Source organism: Perissodus microlepis, chromosome 4, assembly GCF_051167445.1.
Source record: "Perissodus microlepis isolate ML-2025 ecotype Zambia chromosome 4, ASM5116744v1, whole genome shotgun sequence".
In the NCBI taxonomy this organism is placed as follows: Eukaryota; Metazoa; Chordata; class Actinopteri; order Cichliformes; family Cichlidae; genus Perissodus; species Perissodus microlepis.
Window position 1 is genome coordinate 29,963,616 of NC_140464.1, and position 14,882 is coordinate 29,978,497.

Genomic DNA, 14,882 nt, shown 5'->3' on the forward strand with positions numbered 1-14,882 from the left:
AATTTACAGTATCTTTGAGCTCAGAGTTTAGTTTTATGAACTACACCTGCAGCTGCAGCAGTATAGCATTACATTTTTAATTAAATTAAATTAAATTAAAAAACAAACTTCCCATTGCTTTAGTTGTTGTGTCCACATAGGGTCTGGAAGAAAGCACAGTCGATAAAAAAGCTCATAATATACTTAAAACGTTTTGGATAGAACAAAAAATGTTCCACGTGGATTTATAGCAGCGGCATCTTCCACTGGTTGAATCAAAAGGGGAAAAGCCTTTTTTTCCATTGAACTATAGGAATAGATTATATCAACAAGTAGGGCAGTGCTAGGAAGGTTCATCCAGAGCTACCATATTATCATAGCTTTCTTTTTTTATCAAGGCCTTAAACATCATGCATAATTTATATGCCTTAAATATTTGTATTTATTGAATCTATCTATATTATTAACATCAGTAAAGGTGAGAGAGTTAGTGTTTCGTATTTCTTTTGAAATAGTAGTAAATTGAAATGTAGCATTAAATCAACAGACCACCAGAAATCCTCAAAAATATTCATACATACATTTGATTAGCTTTGATTAAAAACTACAGTCACTATGCACAGTTTTGTGTGTTGTGGGTTTTCCTGCATGTACCTCTTTATATTTGAGCACTACAGTGTACAGTATGCGATAAAGCTACACTGACTGGTGCTATGTAAGTTTTAAAACATGACGACAAACCATAGAAATGACTAGAAACAAGCAGAGGCCATTTATTTTTATGATGTGAGATGCCCCTTTAAGGGTCTTGGGCACAGCGGTCTTGCTCTGAATCACCTCTGTCTGCTCAGACTACTGAGGTGCAGGTGATGTGGGCACAGTGCCAACACTGCAGTGTTTGCCTCTTCTACCAGTATCGTGCTACATCTGATGCATTTCATTCATTTTAGATGCAACAAACAGTTAATATTAAAAGATGTGTTTTCTCTTTATTATGTTGCTGTCATTTAAAGACACAAAGAATGTGCAGTATTGCAGTATTACACACATTCAATTACAGAAAATGACAAACTAAAGAAAAATGCATGCTAATGCATCGTAGTAAGGGTTGAAAAGTCTGTCATGGGATAAAGGTGGCTCTAGACAAGCTTGGATTTGCAGTGACGCTTCCCTCTAAGTGGACCATTGTAGCAACATGTCGCCTGTCTATATTTTCTAGTGGACGTGAAAGAGTCGAAAAGAGCATGTAAACTTTATAATCCATATTGCGATTAACTGTGAGGTCATATTTCTGCTTGGACCTAAATCCCATTGACATTAAAGTTGGATTTGGCAGAATTTTGGAGAACAGATTAAAGCAAAGATTGTTTTGTTACTCAGTGATCTGAATATGGAATTTTGCCAGTGCAACAATTTTCTGTTGACAGCTATTTTCCAGATGAGGAGGCTAAACACTCGAGCTGCATGCTGCTCTTTTTTTTAATACCAGCTCTTAATTACCAGATGCAAAAGTGATGAATGTAAAAACAAGTTACAGAAATTTAAGTGAGTCTTACCTGACTCCTAAATCTGCCGTTGCAAGCAGTGGAAGGAATTCCATCTCTAGAGCATTAATTATGAAGCATTTCAGTGAAATTTAGGGCAGCTGGTAACTCATCACTAAGTGTTCCAGGCTTCATTTACCAGAAAAGACTCACAGCAGTCTCACTTTTTCTCTGTGTTGTGAAAGCATCCGCTGTACACTTCCTGCACTATAAATACCAGATGTGGATGCATAAAAGTATAGCTGATGATAAGTCAGGGGTACCTTTTATTGTTATCTATCATTTATGATAATGGAATATAACTACTTATGGACGATGAAGACACCAGTTTAAGATATTTTTTCTCTGAGGTTGCTTTCAATCTTTAAGATGAGCCAAATTAACAACCCCCTGTCATTTTTTGCCATGTGCATGTATATAAATGCTGTATGGACGACTATTATGAATGCCTGATTATTACATCAATTATTGACCACTGACATAGTGAGCCATCAAATCCTCTTGTAGTAGGCTACTGTGGTTAAACCTTTGCCAAACTTCACTTGATTTTCTCTGGGACACCGCAAGGATCTTTGCTGGGTCCTCTTTTCTTCCTAACATATAAAGTTTCAAAGGTTGGGCGATTGATTTACTCACACACTATGCTGACAATACCCAACTGTATCTGCTTCTCAGCCTGCTGCAAGACAGTTTTAGAGAAGAGAACTTTTGACTATGGAAAGAGAAATGGGGGGTTGGATTTCATCTTTCAGAATTCAGAGAAAAAAGCCAGAATTTTGAGATTAATGTCAGAAATCTGATTTTCCTCACAATTCTGACCCCCCAACACACACACACACAGACACACTTTTTTTCTATTGGTCCTAATCTTCTTCTGTACAATTCAGAACTAGGGTGTAGCACTACTCTTATGTCCATCCACTCAGACCAAAGTCCTGGTGTACTCACAGATAGCTATAGGCACTGTGGCCTCAGTCTTTGATTGGTCAAGTCTCAAATTTCACATTTTCGCCATCACGTTTTAACATTTTTAAACCAGATGTATTAAGCAAATTATTAAGCTGACCTGTAACCAGTGTTGGTCAAGTTACTCGAAAATAGCAATTAGTTGCTAATTACTGATTACTTCTCCAAGAAAGTTATACTTTACTGATTACTTATTTTCTAAATTAGTTACCTAATTATTTAGTTACTTTAAAAAAAAAACATGATATACAACCTGAATACATTAAAAAACAATAGACCTTTCAGCCCAATTTTATTTTCTCTGCATCATATAAAATGTAATCAAATGAAAAAGTCTCTCTTTATGTTTTATTAGTTTTAATCTTTTAACTTTATGCACATTGCATCAAGCAAAAATGAAATTATATGCAGCTGTCTTTGACTTGAAGAAATTTGTTTAACATTTAAACCTATTTTGTGCATATTCCAGCATATAAAATAAAATAATGTTTTTGTGTTTACACTCCCTCTTTGAAATAGATGCAAGTAAAACATAGCAGAAAATAAATAAAATTAAAGATTCAGCAGCTCTGAGTCCTGTCACTTTAAATCTATTTTCACCTGTTTAGCAGGAGTGGGGCTGGTGGAGGTTTGCCCGGTGCAGCAGCGGTCATCACAGCGGGGGTTTCTCTGTGAATTTCACCTTCCTGTGGCAGCGTGGTGCTTGCTCAGATTTGAAGTTTCATTTTTCGCTGTAGAAAGAAGTTTTCTTTCCACGCAGAGTGTACAGCAGACGCTGATGTTTCTGTCACTTTTTACAGAATCCAACTCAAAGTAATGTTGATACATTGTTGATCTGCACACGTCTGTTGCTGCCACGGACATCGCACACTCGTACGTCATTGTCATGAGACACTCTCACAAACAAAATCACGGTTTAGTAATGCAGTGTGCTTACGAGAAAGTAATGTAATCAAATTACTCACTTACTTACTTTACTCATTACTTGAAAAAAGTAATTGGATTACAGTAAAGTGTTATTTGTAACGCGTTACTGCCCATATCGCCTGTAACCAGAGGACACTATTTATGCTCCTATGACAATAAATTATTAATTCTACTTTTCCCTTTTTAGGAAAATGCTGTTAACCAATCATTCGAATGAAATCGTGGCCAGAGTTTAAGATGTTTGGCAGTACAGTGTACCCGTGTGCATAAATGTGATTTATTTGCCAGTGAAAGTCTTTGAAATTTTGAAATGCTAATATTGCTTATGTTCTTTGTGCCACTTGATTATATCACTTCTTACATTAAAGGAAAAGGGGAATAATGCAATAAAATGCTCTGTCTTAAACCAGCTCACGTCACGCTCGGTGTTTCATTTCTCTCCACTGGGTCCCTGCAGCTGCTCACATTACGTTGCTAGCAGCATAGCACCCACCCACCTGAATTTTCTTTTTCAGATTTGTCAGCCTCCTTGTTAACTGCATTTGGCAAAAAGCAACCAAAATTGATCCAAGCGCCAAGAGGTGATGGATGACAAAGGTGTCTCCTTAAATCTTCTGCAGCTTAAAATGTACCAGGTACCCATTGCTGTCCACAAAATATGGCGCCCATAGACATCTGAACATAAGACCTCACCACTGAAACTGGGATATTTGCTTCAAAGGACCAAGTTTCCTCAGCATACGTCACAAACTTCTATGAATGAAGAGCTTCAGTAAACACAAAAAGCATGTGTTCACAGTGAGCGCAGATCTGTAGCCTGTGCTCCCGCTGAGGGATTCACGTAGCAGAAAAGTAGGGCTGGGTATCGTCACTGACTTCTAGAATCAATTCGATTCTGATTCACAAGGTCCTGAATCGATTCAATTCAATTCGATATGAATCTGGGAAATTTTGCCTCAGACAGTCAGAAATATTATAATTCAGATCAGTACATTTACATATTTTTGTATCTATAAAAGGGAAGCTGACACTTTCCAGACTTTATCAAAGGTGTGAGCGTCACAGCAGAGGCCTTTGTGTCAAAGTAGCTGAAGATAAAACACAGAAAAACATGAAGGTGATTTTCCTGGCCTGGGATTTTATAAAAATATTCTGCAGTACATCAAAAATGAAAGAAAACCATTAATCAACTTATGAACATTACCTCTGAAGTTACAGCGGTTTGATTACAGACACAGCTGAGCGTTTTGCATTTTGTATAATTTTAAAAAGTTTAAATTTGTTCAGAAGCCTGTTGAACAGCAGAAATTAGGTTTTCTTTTCGGAAGTAAGTAAAAGGAAAAAAAAAACAGCGGCCGACAGCCTGTAAACAACGGTAGACTTGTGCGTAACAAGCAAGCGAATAATGCAGAAAACAGATTTTTAGACGGGAAACTGTTCTTGAAGAGAGAGAGAGAGAGAGAGCTGTGCATGAAGTGCTGGTTGGTCAATATTGTTTGGAGAGAGATAAAACTAACAGCTTTAGAATCAGCGCAAAAAGGGCGTGAACACAAACATCAGAATCAGCGAGCTGTCGGCTTTCAGCCCCGACCCTGTCCGTGCCGTCGGGTGAGAAAGGCGACATCTCACTGATTCTGATCCGTCGGCGGCTCCGCGCTTTGTGTTTACGTCTTTGTGCAGAAGCCGTGTACCTGCTCTCATTTACTGTTTTTAAATGTTTGGTGGTTGTCGAAATTTTGTGACGTTTCACCTGAGATTCTGGAATTTTGGGCAAAATACATTTATATAAAAAAATCGATTCAGGATTTTAATGAATCGATATCACGTTATCCAAGCCAGAATCGATTTTAATCGATGAATCGATTATTAAAACCCACCCCTACAGAAAAGCAATACTCATTTATCACCAGAGGCTCTCCGTCGTCACTTAATGCAGTAACCATGGCTACCACTTCATATCTGCCTACTTTTGTTCAGTGTGGCAGACGTGGTTGTTCTGCAAAGGATTTCAATTTGCGTTCAAATGAGAGTGTGTCAGTGTGTTCGCTGCTTCTGTGAGCAGGACTGATGCTGTGTCAGTGGAAAAGTGGATGAACTGAAAGAAGGGATTAATACTCTCTTGAGTTGGGAGGTTGGTTGAGATTTGACATGGACTGAATGTAAAGCAGCAGGACACCCTTAGAAGATGATGAGACTGGCTGTCATGAATATTGTGAGGAAAAATGAGACAAAAAGAAAAGTGTGTGCGCATTTGTTGGTTGCAAATCAAAATTTCTCATTCTTCCACATCCTGAAGGTCTTCTACAGAATATTGGGATATCATAACTGTAGAGGCTCGAATTCACTGTTTGAGTGAGAACTAGTTTGAGATGATTGGAGCTTTGTGGGAAGGTGTGTTGTCCAGCTGGAAGCATCCATCAGAAAATGGGTATACTCTAGTCAGAAAGAAATTGACACGGTCAGCAACAACACTCAGGTAGGCTGTGACATTTAAATGATGTCTGTGGTGAAATGTGAGAAGTCAGATGCATTGCAACTTAAGAAAACACCAGCTATCTCTTCCTACGAAGATGGTCATTTGTTGAGGTGAATGCTCATGTATCTGTAGCTCTCCATTAAAGCTACGTCTTCTCCCAGAATGGAAATGTGTTCACTTTGTCCTAAAATTTATCACCATTTCCTTTGTCTCTGCCACATTCTGGAGGAGGTACCACCCCACTGCACGGTGTGGTCCAACAGTTCCCTATACTCTGCCTCCTCCTCACTCCCGTCAGCCAAGAAGATGAAAATGAAGCTGCAGTTTACACAGGCTCACAACTGGACAATAGAAAATGATCTGATGAGTCTCGATTTCTGCTGTTATGTTCAGATGGGGAATTCAGAAACACGTAAACATGTGAATACAAGGATCCATCCATCCTGGTTTGCACCAACAGTTCAGGCTGTAATGATGTGGAGGCTTTGGGCCACTTAGGACCAAATAAGCATCAGTTAAACACTACAGTCTACCCGAGTATTGTTGCTGACCATGTCCACCCCTTTATGAAAAGAGTGGACCCATCGTCTTCCAGCAGGATAATGTCCCACGTCAAAAAGCTCAAATCATCTGAGAATGTTGTTTTTGAACATGTCAATGAGTTTACTGCACCAAAATCTCTGAGGGATGTTTGAATCTGTGCCATGAAGAATTAAGGTAGTTCTGAAGGCAAAGGGGGTGTCTGACCTGGTATTAGCACGGTGTCTCAGCAGCTGGATAGTGTAGTGGTAAGACTACACACCTTTTGGAGTGGCAATCGCATATTCAATTCCCACCTGGTATCCAGTAAGGGTCCTGGCTAGATCCCCCATGCTAAAAAAACCAAGCCCTGGAATGGCACAGCTATGTCTTCAGCTTGGACACAAGCATTTCACTACATGTTGTACTCTGTATGATTGTGTACGTGACAAATAAAGTTTGTTTGTGTATCTAATAGTGGGTATCTCAGGTTGGACCAGCTCGTTTCTAACAGGTGGAATGCATTTACTTGAGCTGTCATGTTACAACTGAATAGAAAAATATCATGGCAGTGTCCTATATTTCAAAAATTCAGTTTATAATACATTGTGTTTATTTTTCCTCCTTACATGACATTTCACAGGCTCAGTGCCCGCTAGGAGGAAATTCTTATAACAATCCCATGTTAAAAGAATATAAAAAAGTGTACTGGAATAAAATGTGTGTGGTCATTCCCAGTATCTGTCAAACAATTATGTTTCTTTGCGTCTCTGTCCTTCCTCTGCTGTCTTTCTCTCTGCAGACCATGCAAGCGGCACGATGCCCGACAGACGAGCTGTCGCTGACTAACTGTGCCGTGGTGAGTGAGAAGGATCTGCAGTCAGGACAGTGAGTACTTCCTATTACCTAATCACCGTCGCATTGATCAATCTGAGCACACACCCGGGCATCTCTCCAATCAGTTATCCAAATACCCACCTGACCGCCCACCTTATCACCCATTATTCATCCTGGAGACGACAGACAGTGATCTGATGGAGTGACTTGCAGTGGATGATTATCATTTCACTTTATTATGGAACAATGATAAGTAAAGCTGCAGGAATCTGATGAAAATCTGCACTCAGGTCAAACTGAACATTCTGTTGTCTGCCATGGGCCAAGAGGTGGGTCACATCCTGTACAGGTCTTCACTTTAGGGCTATCCTGGAGCTTCTGAGGTTATCATAGGTGTGAATTCTAACCCTGTGGTGACTCAGAACTCAGAAGGTTAAAATCTACACATCTAATACACAGTTCATTGTGTTGCTTTTAAAAAGGGTAAAATCTGATGTGATCCTCAATCCAGCCGCTTCCCCCTATCCTTTTTCAGGGTCGCTGGGGGCCGGAGCCTATCCCAGTTGTCTTAGGGCGAGAGGCAGGCTACACCCTGGACAGGTCGCCAGTCTGTCACAGGGCTTCATAAGTAAAACAATGAAGAATCTGTAGTACACGAAAGACTCTTCCCATTTGTTGGTTGTGTCTGGTGAACCAATAAGGCTGCTCTATCAAGAGATACCTAGGGCGCTGGAGCTGGTGATGCTCCCTGATTTATGGTCCCCATTCCAAGTTCTTCTCTGTCAATGATTGTTGACCACGTGATGAAACTAGGGGAGGTTTTCTTTGTATTTTGGGGTCTGTAATTATTGCCAGTGAAATCCACAACAGTGGGAATGTCGAGTGTCAAACACAGCAGATACAGCTGCATTGTTTCGTGCGTAATTTTGTCTCTCATTGTCACACTCACCTCAGTCTTGTTGGGTGGCATTGTGGCATTCTTCACAGTCCTCTCCCAAGGATCTCTTTATATTCATTTTTTGTGTGTGTTTGCATCATTTTGCACTTGACACAGTTTTGTAACAGTGGGGAATCTAATTAGTTTTTGCACTTCTTGATAAGCATTTCGACCCTTCGCCTGTCATGTGATTCTTGCTGCATTTGGCATTTTAAAGTGAGAGACAGCAGATCAGTTCAGCAGAAGCAATAAATTAAAAAAAAGAAAATTAAAGAAAAAAAAAATCACAAACCACATACAGATACCAGTGAATCATACTATGCTTTTTGACATATATAGTGGGATGCAAAATTTTGGGCAGCCTTGTTCATTGTCATTATTTTCCTGTATAAATCGTTGGTTGTTACAATAACAAATGTCAGTTAAATATGGTAAATGGCCTGTATTTATATAGCGCTTTACTAGTCCCTAAGGACCCCAAAGCGCTTTACATATCCAGTCATCCACATACTGGTGATGGCAGCTATATTGTAGCCACAGCCACCCTGGGGCGCACTGAGAGGCGAGGCTGCCGGACACTGGTGCCACCGGGCCCTCTGACCACCACCAGTAGGCAACGGGTGAAGTGTCTTGCCCAAGGACACAACGACCGAGACTGTCCAAGCCGGGGCTCGAACCGGCAACCTTCCGATTACAAGGCGAACTCCCAACTCTTGAGCCACGATCACCCCTAATGTAAAATATATCATATAGGAGACACACACAGTGATAATTAAGAAGTGAAATGAAGTTTATTGGATTTACAGAAAGTATGCAATAATTGTTTAAACAAAATCAGGCAGGTGCATAAATTTGGGCTCCACAAAAAAAGAAATGAAATCAATATTTAGTAGATCTGCCTTTTGCAGAAATTACAGCCTCTAAATGCTTCCTGTCGGTTCCAATGAGAGTCTGGATTGTGGTTGAAGGTATTTTGGACCGTTCCTCTTTACAAAACATCTCTAGTTCATTCAGGTTTGATGGCTTCTGAGCATTGCCAGCTCTCTTTAACTCACACCACAGGTTTTCAATAATATTCAGGTCTGGGCTGAGATGGCCGTTCCAGAACGTTGTACTTGTTCCTCTGCATGAAAGCCTTAGTGGATTTTGAGCAGTGTTTCGGGTCGTTGTCTTGTTGAAAGATCCAGCCCCGGCGCAGCTTCAGCTTTGTCACTGATTCCTGGACTTGGTCTCCAGAATCTGCTGATACTGAGTGGAATCCATGTGTCCCTCAACAAGATTCCCAGTCCCTGCACTGGTCACACAGCCCCACAGCATGATGGAACCAGCACCATATTTTACTGTAGGTAGCAGATGTTTTTCTTTTTCCTCCATGCATAACGCCCCTTGTTATGCCCAAATAACTTTTAGTTTCATCAGTCCACAGCACCTTATTCCAGAATGAAGCTGGCTTGTCCAAATGTGCTTTAGCAAACCTCAAGCAGCCCTGTTTGTCCTGTGGGCGGAGAAAAGGCTTCCTCTGCATCACTCTCGCATACAGCATCTCCTTGTGTAAAGAGCGCCGAATGGTTGAACGATGCACAGCGACTCCATCTGCTGCAAGATGATGTTGTAGGTCTTTGGTGCTGGTCTGTGGGTTGATTCTGACTGTTCTCACCATTCGTCGCTTCTGTCTATCCGAGATTGTTCTCGGTCTGCCACTTCCAGCCTTAACTTGAACTGAGCCTGTGGTCTCTCATTTTCTCAATATGTTCCTAACTGTGGAAACAGACAGCTTACATCTCTGAGACAGCTTTCTGTATCCTTCCCCTAAACCATGATGGTGAACAAGCTTTGTCTTCAGGTCATTTGAGAGTTGTTTTGAGACCCCAATGTTGCTACTCTTCAGAGAAAATTAAAAGAGGAGGGAAACTTACAATTGACCCCCTTAAATACTCTTTCTCATTACTGGATTCACCTGTGTATGTAGGTCAGGGGTCACTGAGCTTACCAAGCCAATTTGAGTTACAATAATCAGTCCTAAAGGTTTTGGAATCAATAAAATGACAACAGTGCCCAAATTTATGCACCTGCCTGATTTTGTTTAAACAATTCTTGCACACTTTCTGTAAATCCAATAAACTTCATTTCACTTCTCAAATATCACTGTGTGCGTCTCCTATATGATATATTTAACTGACATTTTTTATTGTAACAACCAACGATTTATACAGGAAAATAATGACTATTAACAAGGTTGCCCAAACTTTTGCATCCCACTGTACAATAATTGCATATTTCAGCATCTGCAACCTTTATTTATTTACAATACACGAGAGAAAAGCGCTTGGCTGGTTTAGACTGAGAGGGCAGATTGCTCTTAGCGATAGACGGTGTAAAGGGATGCAATGTGTCAGCCAATAGTCACCGTAATAGAGGCTTGCTTGTATAAGTGAGCACCAAGGGCACAGGAGAGGGTTGACTGAAGGTGAGCAGACTGAGGTTTGAAGGAGTGCGGTGGGCAGACAGGTATGATCCAAAGGATTCCAAGGTAAGTAGATATCCTGCAGTGGCTCAGTTTTTCCAGAGGGTAGGTGAAGAAAGAATTCACTTGAAGGTGAGAAGTCCAAGAACCATTAGGAAGATCAACTGGGAATAAAAAGGATTAAGTCACACTGAGGTTGGCCAAGTTATCCCTGTAGTGGAGACAATGATCTTGTAGAGAACTGCTGCCACAGCCACTACTTAAATATCCGGTAGTGATAAAGGAGAATGACAAACAGGAGTGCGGGAGCAAGCACTGGAAATACAGCTCTGCCCACAGTTCTACCTGCTGCAAGAGAAAGAGAAGCTCCAACCTGCCCACAGTCCTAACAGCACCGTTTAATGTCTGACTGTTAACAAGTTCATGTGAGGTGGCAGAGCTGGGATCCTCCAGGCTTGGAGGCCATGGGCTCCATTCTTTTGCCATCTCAGAGTTGCTATCTCAAAAAATCTAAATAAACTTAAAGACACCTTCAGCTTCAACTTGAGCAATAACTATAAACATGTAATGTAAGATAAAAATTGTAATCCAATCTCTCTCCACAGACATGTGAGTGTGAAGACCACACCCAACCACAAGTATGTGTTTACAGTCAAGACCCACCACACTGTGGCTGCAGGAAGCATCGCCTTCAGCCTGCCACAGGTACACACATGCAAAAACTCACAGACTTGTTAAGTATGTGTTAGCCACATGCTCAGGCTTTTCTTCTTTGTTTTTTCTCTCCTGTAGAGGAAATGGGCTGGTCTCTCCATAGGTCAGGAGGTGGAAGGTATGAAATGCGCTTCTCTGATTGCTGATTTTGATGTTTAAGCATACCAACTCAAAACCTCTGTAGTTACTGTTGTCAAGCTTTCAGCTGCTGCATATAGATGCACTCGTAAATTAAGACAGTTTACTTTCTGTGATAAATACTGACTTTTCAAGACAAACAGGCAGCGAGTCATTAATGTAAAACTCCATTTTATTCAAATATAATATGTTAGGCACTAAGATTACATATTGCATTTTCAAATGAACTACGTTGGCTTTGCAGACTTTTCTCGGGTAATGTAAGTAATCTCAGGCACATCCAATAAAGTGCAGGACAGGGTGGTGTCTGCACTGCAGCTCCTTAAGCTGTATTTTATGCTGAAATTAGAAGCATGTGATGTTAAACGTCCTTTTTTTAAAAGCTCCTTGAGCTCCCAGAGCTAATAATGTTAGCATAATAGCAGTTGTCCTATTAGATTGTTACAGATATTCTTGCATTTATTATTATTATTATGTAATTCTAGAAATCACTGAGGCAGTTATATAGTAGCATTGGCCTGTTAGCTTGTTAAAGATCACTGCAGCTAAACAGTTAAGAACTGTGACACGTGTTGAAAAAATAAATGAAAAACCTTCATTAACTTCTTGTGCTTTTTTCCCATATTTGAGAATTATAAGACAAATACATTTTTAAATCTTTGCTTTAATTTCTTGTGCAGGCCACTTTGGCTTTAATGCCTAAGCATGTAGCTTAATTGCTACAGTTAAAATTGGACAGTTTACCTTTAGGATGGGGCTTTGCAAACTATTAATAATGTCAAATACTGCAAATTGTTCCTATTTAAAAAATCTATTAGAATCTCTTCTGTAATGGTTTATTATTAGTTGTTCATTTATATCCTCATGTGTTACATACATCTGATGTGTTACCAGCGACAGCTTTTACTTTTAGATTCATTGTTTTTTAGGGTTTGTTATAAAAATCCAAAGCAGATTTTGACTCATTAACCTAAATATGATAGTAATTGTAGCCTTGTTTGTCCAATCAGTGTCCAACTACAATTTTGACAAGTCCAAGCAGTGCATTGGCGCCATGACAATCGAAATCGACTTCCTGCAGAAGAAGAGTACTGACTCCTCTCCCTACGACTCAGACAAGATGGCCGCCGAGTTCATCCAGCAGTTCAACAACCAGGCCTTTTCTGTCACCCAGCAGGTTTTTATTTCCATGCCTCAAAGTGTCAGACTCACACACATATCGATATTCAGAGGCATAACATTTGACTTTTGATGTACCATCATCCTGCTTTTCTGTCTTTCAGCTAGTGTTTAGTTTCTGTGACAAGCTGTTTGGCTTGGTGGTAAAGGATATTGAGGCCATGGATGCCAGCATCCTCAAAGGAGAACCAGCGTCTGGAAAGAAACAGCAAAAGGTACTGAGTCACAATAACAAGATCAGCCAAATTATCCCAGGGAAAGTAAAGTAAATCAGGGTTTTGATGTAGAGGCTCTGAGTTATACAGCTTGGAAATCGCTTATTGGTAAAAACAGGAACTGAGCAGTAACAGCCTGGTTGTTACTGGAAGTGCCTGAGGTTAGGGCTCGTTTAGTGGGGACGGGAGTCTGGATGTGAGTCAGTCCTGGCACCTGCGGGACTTTGTTGTTTGTACTGGACTAACGCATTACGCTTTCATAATTAAACTCCAGGGAGGAAGCTTGAAATTGATTTGCATTTGAGAAATGAAGCCCTAATCATAATATTACCTCCTCCTCTACAAAGGAGGTTATGTTTTTGGAATGATGATTTTTTTTACATACTTTTATCTTAATAGAATAGACAAATTGAATTGTGCAGAGACTGAAAGCATGAAGAAGTGCAAAGTTTGTTGTTTTAATCAAAAATCTGTGTTGTTTGCAAATTATGCAAAAAAAATCTTTTAACTTTATTTCCAAGAAAGATGTGGGACTTCATCTCGTCAAGCTGTAGTCAAACCCCGCGGTGACAGCGCTGCGAGAATTTATGGATAAGGTGTCTAAATGAATTGTTGAGTTTCCTTTGTAAACACATTAGAGAGAATGTTACACCTCAAAGCTGTATTTCACACTGTGTTCACTGAGGCCATCACAATCTTCCTGGTCTTGTATTACTACTGCAAAACAAGTCAAAGGTTGAATAACTGTCACAAGCTGCCAGGCTTACACCAAAACGTTCTGAAAAAGCTGTTCTAAAAGCTAAGAAGTAACAACTTGAGCTGGAAACTGTAACAGCACGACTGGCTATTTAGGGATATAAAGATTTGCATGATATTCCAAACCCTCCATGAAATGAAAGAGGATCTCACTGAGAGAAAACAAAGTGCTAAACAAAGCTTTAAAATTAAAGTGTTTCTGCAGAACAGCAGTTATTGAATTAAATGTAGTGCATTTAAATTCTTTTACTTTGTTTTCTAGACTTTTTGGTTTGAAAATGTCTTAAACTACAAGTCACATTCACCTATTCATACTCGTGACACACTGGGGCAATATTGGGTCGACTTTCTTCCCCAACAACACTCTGACCCACTGCACCTACTGCCCCAAGATAGTGACTGAAGTATATTGCAAAGCCATACAACTCACCCAGATTCTTCTCAGATTCTTGTGGCGATCACAACTGTGTGTTAGAAAAGTAGAAGATGCTGCAGCTCTGGTGTCATATCCTCTCCTGTTTATAGTGTGCAGACCTTTTCCCTGCAATGTGCACAAGACAGTGTGGATTGAATAAATAGAAAAGCATTAAATCATTTTTAACTGGGCATCTTCCTAAATAAGTAGTGGATGAAGGGGAGGAACTGAAACTTGCACCCATTATTACCACACAATTAACACTGTGTGGTAACAATGATTTCAAGTTAAACACCTTGCTCAGTAAAAGCAGAACCATTAACCTTTCAGTACCTAAAGAGACGATAATAAAGAAGAACAAGTATCTGGACTTTAATGGGGATGCCAGACCTGTTGAAAGATCTCCAGCCATACAATGTTATACTGAAACAAACCTGTTTCAATTTAAATTCAATTTAAGAGACAAAACTCTCGCCAGGAGAGTTCACTTTTGATGTGAGCTCCATTTATTATTCATTGTCATCCACATTAAAGCTAATCCCACAAAAACTAACTTGAATGAGGCTTGGATGGGACACAAAGAGCAATTAATAAACTCAAACCTGTGATCATTCCCAAATTGGAACTTACCGCTGCCATAGTAGCTCTGCTCATAGACCAGGTGACTGAGGAGGAAAATGAGCTTCCACTGTTGTTATTTGGAAATGCAAAAAAAAGAAACAAAATGAGACATGGTCATTCCCGACCTTTGTCACCAACAGGGTTTTTGTAATGGGATGTTTTTTGATGTCATAAGACTCTGAGTGAATATACATG

The 14,882-nt window shown here is 40.0% G+C and overlaps 1 protein-coding gene across 2 annotated transcripts in view; it reads left to right on the plus strand.

Annotated features, from left to right (window-relative positions):
* LOC146389242 (vesicle-fusing ATPase) overlaps positions 1–14,882 on the plus strand; it is a 63,700-nt gene that overhangs the window by 30,917 nt on the left and 17,901 nt on the right. For both annotated transcript variants that reach the window (XM_084926969.1, XM_084926968.1), the window contains 5 exons: positions 7,214–7,299; positions 11,255–11,354; positions 11,442–11,481; positions 12,512–12,678; positions 12,785–12,895. In XM_084926969.1, the coding sequence (XP_084783095.1) occupies positions 7,214–7,299; positions 11,255–11,354; positions 11,442–11,481; positions 12,512–12,678; positions 12,785–12,895 (504 nt within the window). The remainder of the gene's footprint in view (positions 1–7,213; positions 7,300–11,254; positions 11,355–11,441; positions 11,482–12,511; positions 12,679–12,784; positions 12,896–14,882) is intronic.